This window comes from Leptonychotes weddellii, chromosome X, assembly GCF_054177405.1.
Source record: "Leptonychotes weddellii isolate Sample4059 chromosome X, ASM5417740v2, whole genome shotgun sequence".
Classification (NCBI taxonomy): domain Eukaryota; kingdom Metazoa; phylum Chordata; class Mammalia; order Carnivora; family Phocidae; genus Leptonychotes; species Leptonychotes weddellii.
This window is the reverse complement of record NC_138385.1, coordinates 1,335,407-1,343,755: the sequence shown is the minus strand read 5'-3', so window position 1 is coordinate 1,343,755 and position 8,349 is coordinate 1,335,407. Positions and strand designations below refer to the sequence as shown.

The 8,349-nt window shown below is 57.5% G+C and overlaps 1 protein-coding gene across 2 annotated transcripts; it reads right to left on the bottom strand.

Moving 5' to 3' along the window:
* Positions 1-5,093: 5,093 nt before the first annotated feature.
* NAA10 (N-alpha-acetyltransferase 10, NatA catalytic subunit) lies at positions 5,094-8,153 on the bottom strand. 2 transcript variants are annotated; one of them, XM_081808047.1, is made up of 5 exons: positions 7,640-7,884; positions 7,439-7,554; positions 7,191-7,235; positions 5,833-5,917; positions 5,094-5,426 (listed from the first exon to the last, which is right to left on the bottom strand). In XM_081808047.1, exons 2-5 carry the CDS (start codon positions 7,507-7,509, stop codon positions 5,190-5,192), a joined length of 438 nt encoding a protein of 145 aa, XP_081664173.1. In that variant the 5' UTR covers positions 7,510-7,554; positions 7,640-7,884; the 3' UTR covers positions 5,094-5,189. The 2 variants fall into 2 exon arrangements, with proteins under 2 accessions (XP_081664173.1, XP_081664174.1); XM_081808048.1 differs by lacking the exon at positions 7,191-7,235 and having other exon boundaries at positions 7,640-8,153.
* Positions 8,154-8,349: the final 196 nt, after the last annotated feature.

The following is an 8,349-nucleotide window of genomic DNA, read 5'->3' as shown; positions in this document are numbered from 1 at the left end:
GGGGCTCTGCAGCCAACACCCCCCGCCGGCCCCGCCCCGCCCCGCCCCCAGCGCGGCTCCGGGGGCGGGGCGGCCCCCCGCCTGGCACTGCCCGCGAGGGCTTTCCGGCGGGGTCCCACTGCGGCTGGACCCTGCCGCCCCCTCGTGCTGGGCTCTGGGCACACACCTGGGCTGCCTGTGCCCAACGCTCAGCTGCCAAGCAGCCAGGGCCCCTGGGAGAGGCTCAACGTGTCCAGCAAGCTGGCACCCTCTGGCTGCCGCCCCCCCCGTCTCAGAAGGTTGTCTGGTCGCCACTGCCAAACCACGTCCTTCACAGCATGGCCATGGGCACTGAATGCCAGTAGGGCAGTGACCCTATAGCTGCTCCAGACCCCCAGGACATCAGATGGAACCTACCCATCCCAACTCAGAGCCCTGAGAGAGAAGCGCAAGGAGCCTGGAGAGCCTGGTGGGAAGTTCCCAGGGTGGGTGGGGAAGGAAAGTCAGCACCAGAGATTAGAACCTCAGCCATTATTCCCTCAGGCCCCCTCGTTGCAGGGAGAGCAGGGTTTGGCTAAGGTTCCCCTTCTGCTCAACCCCATAGGGAGGAACAAGCCTCATTTCCCCATAGGTAGTTACCACTTCCTACCACTTCCTGCTGCCGGAAGAGACTCTTCTGCCTTCTTTCCCCTGCCACTTGCACCTGCCCTGTCTTAGACTTGGGGCCGGGGGTTCAGCCTTCCTCTTCCCCACTCAGCGTAAGGCCTTAACAAGCCTGGAGGCAAATCTTGGGGCCTCCCTTATCCAGGAGTGCTGGAGTTTCCCTCCACCCCTCTCTACCAACTCAAAGCCAAAAGGCAGCCGATTTTCTCCAGTAAACTGGGAAGGCAGGATGTAGGTGGCAGTTGACAAACCAGACCAGACAACGGTCTTTAGTTCGGTGGGAGGGAAATCCCTGGGGTATAGATGGTGGGAGGGGGCGGGGCAGTTAGGTTCCAGCCGTGTGCCCAGGGAGGCGCGGAAGGCCTGTAGGCACTAGTTCAAGGAGTCAAAGCCAGGCTCAGTGCAAACATGGGCACATGTGACCTCGACCTGCAGCTGGGGGTGGGGTGGGGGGAGGAGGCTGTGCAGGTCCTTCTTGCATCTAACCTATGAGCAGTTCTCTTGCCCAGAAGGGGAAAACAGACGTCCTCAGCTCCCTGCCCACCCACCCCTACTCCTGCCCAGGACCAAGGCCCTTCTCTAAGACACCACATGTCCACGGGGCCTGGGGTTGGAAGGCCTGGGAGCTGGCCTGACACCAGCAGGCCCAGGACCTGGGCTTCCAAGAGCTGGCCTCAACAGTACCACTGCTGGAGTCCTCTAGCAAGGCAGGCGAGCCTCCTGCCCCTTGCCGAAGCACGCACAGGCACTCCCACACCCAAACCTGCTTGTGTGTCAGGGACCCATGCACCTCATCAGCTAACCCCAACACACCTTGCCCCCTACCCTCCATCTGAGCACTGACTGGTCCCCCAAAGGCACTCCCCATCCAGCAGAGCCATGCACAGACCTCAAGCCCCTAGGAAACTGCTGCCGAACTGGCCTCATCTCCTACTTTCTTTTCTTTTTTTTTTTCTCTAAGATTTTTTATTTATTTGACAGAGAGAGATAGTGAGAGCAGGAACACAAGCAGGGGGAGTGGGAGAGGGAGAAGCAGGCTCCCCGCCGAGCAGGGAGCCCGATGCGGGGCTCGATCCCAGGACCCCGGCACCATGACCTGAGCCGAAGGCAGACGCTTAATGACTGAGCCACCCAGGCGCCCCTCCTCTATCCTTTTCTGGCTCCAGAAATACTCATGTGATGCCCCATTAGGCCACTGCTTTATTTATTTATTTTTTTTAAGATCTTATTTATTCATTTGAGACACAGAGATACAGAGAGAGAGAGAGCATGAGCAGGGAGAGAGGCAGAGGGAGAAGGAGAAGCAGGCTTCCCGCTGAGCCAGGAGCCCGATGCGGGGCTCGATCCCAGGACCCTGGGATCACGACCCAAGCCGAAGGCAGATGCTTAACCATCTGAGCCACCCAGGCGCCCCAAGGCCACTGCTTTAAAACTTGACATAAGCCCTGGCTTTTAGGATGCTTGTTTGGCCTTTGAGGCCCTAGTGCTTGCTCTATCTTCAGCTACATTATTCCCCTTCAAAGAATCCAAAAGCCTATTATCCCGCAGAAGATGAGGACCAGATGTGTGGGACCTTGTACAAGGTGTTGAGGAGTGGAGTATGCATCCTGAGGGGTGACCTCAGAGCTGACATAGGTCAAGTGTGCTGTGCGGAGGATGGACTAGAGGAAGATGAGATCAATGTTACAGCCGTCCATGTCAGAGCGAGAAGAGACGAGAACATGAATTGGGCAGTGAAGGTCCCATATGAAGATGCTGTGAGGCCCCTATTTTCCTACAAGTCAGATTTCCAGAAGAAGCTTAAGAATGGGGGCTTCCCTGGTGGGGAGGGGCGCCTGGGTGGCTCAGTTGTTAAACGTCTGCCTTCCGCTCAGGTCATGATCCGGGGGTCCTGGGATCGAGCCCTACATGGGGCTCCCTGCTCAGCAAGGAGCCCGCTTCTCCCTCTGCCCCTCTCACTGCTTGTTCACTCTCTCTCAAAATCTTAAAAAAAAAAAAAAGAATGGGGGCTTCCGGGGTCAAGGTTGTGCACCCAGTCTGTGTACAGGTTCATCCCTTGGGGAGACGTGCCCGGAGCCCACCCCCAGCCACAGAGAGAGAAGATAAGGGTGGGCCTGCTTTTCCACCGTCTGCCTTCCAGCCCCAGCTCCGCTCAGCAAGCCCTGCACAGAAGCGGCCCCTCCCACAGGCGGGTGCTGCAGAGACCGGGGAAGAGCTGGGCCCCAAGGGCCGCTCGGGCCTGCAGCTTCCCCTCTCCGCTCCCGCCCCCGCCGCGGCCCCCACCTCCGCCCAGGAAACCCAACCGCCTGGAAGCGGCCTAGCGTCAACCGGCCGCCAGGGACACAGGGCACGGAGGGCAGAGGGCGGGCCAGGTCCCTGTGGGCCGGCCGAGGGCGGAAGGAGGGTGCGGCCCCGCGCCGTGGGAGCCTCCGCGGACTCCCTCCCACCAGCGCTGGGGCGCGGCCGAGGCAGCGCGCATGCCCGCCCCGCCCGGGAAGGCCCGCCCCGCCGCCGCCAGACCAGTCAGAGCCTGGGAAAGAAGGCGGCCGCGGCTGACGAAGAGGAAGGGACTGACGCCAGGCGCAGGCGGGCAGGGCAAGGCTCCACCTCCCCCTCCCACAGCGCGCCGGCGAACGGGCGGGCTGGCGCAGGCGCACCTTTGCAGCCTCGCCCTCTCCAGTCTGGGCTTCCCCGGAGGCCTGATGGTCACGTGCCAGGCGCCAGCCAGAGAGAAAACGGAGCTCTGGGCCCCCGGTGGCGAAATTACTCAGCCTAGCAGGGGAGCCGGCACTGTCTGCAGCAGCAGGCGCGTGAAGTACAGTGACAGCTTTGGAGTACTGAGCTCCGCTGGGAGGTGGGCAACCCAGGCAGAGCCTGCCCAGAGACTAACAGCAGCAGGTGATCAATCACACTGCAGCCAGAAGGAAGGGCAGGGACAAAGGCACAGCAGCAAATCTTAGGGCTGGAGTAAAACCACAAAAACGGAGGGCTTACAGAAACACACCCAGGGGCGCCTGGGTGGCTCAGTCGTTAAGCGTCTGCCTTCGGCTCAGGTCATGATCCCAGGGTCCTGGGATCGAGCCCCGCATCGGGCTCCCTGCTCAGCGGGGAGCCTGCTTCTCCCTCTCCCACTCCCCCTGCTTGTGTTCCCTCTCTCGCTGTGTGTCTGTCAGATAAATAAATAAAATCTTAAAAAAAAAAAAAAACCACACCCATAAATACAGAGCACAAACTGCGGGTTGCCAGAGGGGAGGGGGGTGGGAGATGGGCAAAAAGGAGTGAGGGGAGTGGGAAATACTGGCTTCCAGTAATGTAATGAATATGTCATGGGAATGAAAGGCACAGCATAGGGAATATAGTCAATGATACTGTAACAGCACTGTATGCTGACCCATGGTAGCTACACTTGTGGTGAGCATTACAGAGAGATGTTGAATCACCATGTTGTATACCTGAAACTAACGTAACATTGTGTGTCAACTATACTCAAAAAAACCCCCCCAAAAATGGAGGGCTTATATTCTGCAGGAAATGACATTATGCATTTGTCAAAAAACAGAATGCAGGGTGCCTGGGTGGCTCAGTCGTTAAGCGTCTGCCTTCGGCTCAGGTCATGATCCTGGGGTCCTGGGATCAAGCCCCGCACTGGGCTCCCTGCTCCACGGGGAGCCTGTTTCTCCCTCTCCCACTCCCCCTGCTTGTGTTCCCTCTCTCACTGTGTCTCTCTCTGTCAAATAATAAAAAAAACAATGCACAACACAAAGAAGGAAATGTAAACCCTGGACTATAGTTAATTATCGATATTGGCTCATCAACTAACAAATGCAACATTTAATACAAAATGTTAATAGGGGAAAACGGGGTGGGGGGAGGGAGGTACATGGAAACTGTACTATCTGCTCAGTTCTATAAACCTAAAACTGTACTAAAAATAAAGTCTATTTCCAAATGAAGGTTTAGGTTAGGGGACAGATTCCATGGGTATTACGGTGGTCAAACACACAAGACTTTCTGACCTCTTGGATGGCAGGGGAGGGAGGAATCAAGGACAGTTAGTTGCCAGGGCTTGAGCAGCTAGCTGGGTAGCTGGATGGGCCATTACCAGACAGGACACCAACAGAGAAGCCCAGTGAACAGTTGGATTTTACGCAGCAGGAGCCCAGCAAAGCAGTGGCAGAGCAGGGCTCAGAAGGCAGAACATTTGCCTCCCTGGCAGGGACTGGCTTCCAGAACTTCAGGGTCTCCCTCCCCTGGGCCCAAAGGTGCCAAAAGCCATCAGACTTGGGAGCCCCACCCCTAAATCCCTGACAAAGCTCTTCCCTTCTACTTGGGCTTTGGCAGGACACGTGGTGCCAAAAGGCTATGAGGTCCATATCCACAGGGACACAGAGGGGCTGGAGAGAGGCAGTCCCCCACCCTCTCCACCAATGTGCACACTCGCACACACAAACTCCCCAAGGCCGCTGGGTGAAGTTTATTGTGAAACCTCGAGGGGCAGCGAGGACAGAGTGGGCGTGTCAGGGTGGGGAGAGGAGCAAGTGCAGGCTCTAGGAGGCGGAGTCAGAGGCCTCTGAGCTGTCCTTGACGTCGGTGCTTTCTGTGGTCTCGCTGACCTCGCTGAGATCCTTGCTGTCCCCACCGCTATCCTCAGCAGCCAGGCCCTTCTCCTCACGACAGGCCTCTCCCGAGCTTGGAAGTGAGTTGCCTCTGCTCTCCACCTTGTTCTCGATGGAGCCCAGCACCACGTGCCTGCCCTTCTCCTTCAGCTCCAGGTGCCGCCTCAGCTGCCGCCCGGAGTCCAGGGAGACGCGGGAGGAAGGAGACAGGGCCTCAGTCTCCAGACCACATGGGCCCTCTCCTGCCACCCACGCTGGGGATGGGGGAAGCCTGCACCTGTCACTTGCTGGGGGCAGTAGGGCCAGGGCAGGACCCTGACTTTCTCCTCTGCCCAGCTGTGTGTCACCCCTGAACCCCGGGGGCCCTAGTTCTCAGCACATCCAAGGGCCTCCTCCCTCCCCTCTGCCATCACGCCTCAGACAGTACAGGCTTCTGCAGAGAATGGCGTCTTGGGGGCGATAGCCTCCTTTACAGCCCTGCCACGGCCCAGCTCCCCACCTGTCAGCTGAGGAACGGAGGTGAAGAGGGCCAGGACTCCCGGCTGTGCCGGCACCAGTCCCTGGGGACACTTACCTCATCGGCCATCTGGGTGAGGTCCCGCTTCATGGCGTATGCGTCTTCCCCATCCGCGTAGTACTTGGGCTCCACTTCGCTGATCCTGGGGGGCGGGAGGTGCAGAAAAGAACGACCCAAATCAGAGGGCAAATTCTCCTCAGCCTTCTGGCATTCTCGGCTAGTGGGACAGCACATCTACTTTCCCCTTTGTGCCCTCCAGCAGTTAAGCAGTACGTAGCCCCCAGTGCCTTTACGCCTCTGCGGGCTGCCACTGTCCTGTGTCCCTAACCTGGCTCACAAGGATCGGTTTCTGTGGTTTATTATGAGCTGAAGCCCTGAATTTAGCCATCCCCTTCTCTCCATGCCCCGTTCTGTGTCCCTGACTGAGCAAGGAAGACTGACTCCCGCGCCTAGCAACTGGAACCGAGGAGGACGGGTGCTGGGGCCTCGGTTCCTGACAGTCAGTCACTGCCAGACCATGTGACCCCCTGCTCTGAGCAGCTTAGGGGCCAAGCCCGCACCGGCCGGGGGGGGGGGCGGGGGGAGGGGAGGAATGTATGTGCAGACTCAGGTACCTTGCCACTGTTTGGAAGAGGCATGGACTTGATAGCCTAGGAGGGCCTGGCAGCCCTAAGACCTCAGAATTGTTGGCCACCAGAGACATCTATATCCAGATCAAAGATCCCTCCCTGCATGCCCATCCCAACGGTCCCCCTTCATCCCCCACCAAACTGAAGCTAAAGCTGTCTCTGTGGGCCCTCCATCCCCAGCCTCACTTTCAAGCAGCTTTGGCCACCATGTACGGTCATATCACTTCCCTGCCAGGCTTTCTCTGTCCTGTGCCAGGCACACAGAGACTCCCACGTCCCCAAGTGGGCTTGCCCTCATCCACCAGGACACCCCAGAACTCTAGATCCCTCCATTGCTCTTGCCGAAGGCCCTACCTGCCTGGACATGCTTAGGTTTCTGTAGCACCACATTCTCCTTTCTCCTGGTCCCTCTTAGATGCTTCTAGGTGCCAGGTCACCTTGGGCCCTGCTTCTGCTCATGTCCTGGGCCCTCACCTCTACTCCTGAAGCTTTACCAAGAAGCCTGTGTGCCCTCCACCTAGCCCTAGCCGACATCAGGCGACACAGCAAACCACACCAAACACTCTCCTGCATCACAACACGCAGCTGCTGTTGCCACAGAGACTGGAGAAGACATTCTCGTAATGTGTGGAGTCCACAGCCTGCTTCCCATCTCAGCCGACTCCAGGTCTTTCCTCCAGCCACCCCCATCCCCCCACCTGGAAGGCAGCTCAGCCCATCTCAGATGCCTGGATGAGCCAGATCTGGGACCACCCCATTCTATTAGAAAAGTCTCGAGCTACTTACTGAAAGTTGAGGGTGTTGGAATAGAGGTGCAGGGCGGCCCGGTTACTGCAGGGGAACAAGGCACTGCTGAGCTGCACAGACTTGGCCAGAAAGGGACAGCATGTCCAGGTCCAGCCCCTCCTCCTAGCACCCCCCTCCCCACTAATCCCACTTCCCAGATCTTCTCCAAAAGCCAGGGCACCCCAGGACCCACATCAAGACAGTATCTCCTCCCCGACCCTCCTCCCTCCCTCAGCCCTGGCTTCCACCTCTTCCTGACATGCAGGGAGACGTATTTGGCATTGAAGTTCTCTATCATGGCTCGGGAGGCCTGGTCCATCAGCTTCTGAGCCAGGCCGAGGCGTCGGTGGGAACGCTTCACAGCCTGGTGGGAGAAGGAAGGGACCTCAAGGGCTACCCCAACTAAGCCCACCTCCACCCCTGCCAGAACCTGGGCGGGTCCTACGCACCAGCGAGGTTATATGTCCATGGGGCACATCATCCGGGTCCTCTTCCCTAAAGCAAAAAGAAAGGAGAGGCTAGAAAGGAGCCTGGTGCAGATGCAGTCACCACCCCACATCCCCGGTGCGTACGCAGAGCAGGAGCACAAACTCCCCTGCTGGCTCCAAAGTTCCCCCAGACCCAGGGTGGGGGAGAGCTGGGACTCTCAAAACCCCATGCAGCAGCCAAAACACAAGCACAGTGTCAATGGAGTACAATGGAAATGCTGACCATGCTATAAAGAACTGAGCTATCAAGCCACGCAAAGACATGGAGGCACTTTCAATGCACATGACTTAAGTGAAAGGAGCCAATTCGAAAAGGTCCCCTACTGTATGAGTCCAACCATATGACATTCTAGAAAAGGCAAAACTATAGACAGTAAGTAAATATGTCGGTGGTTGGCGTGGGGAAGGGGAGAGGAGAAATGAAATAACACGGAAGATTTTTAGGACACTGAAACTACTGATTCTAGAACAGCAGATACTTATATACATGTATCCAAGCCCACAGAAAGTACAACACAAAGTGTGAACCCTAATATAAACCAGGAACTTTAGTAATGTAGCAATACTGCTTCATCAACTGTCACAAATGTACTCCAAGGTGTTAGTGATAGACAAAAATAGGGGTCAAAGGGCAGGGGGTGTATGTGAACTCAATACTTCCCACTGATTTT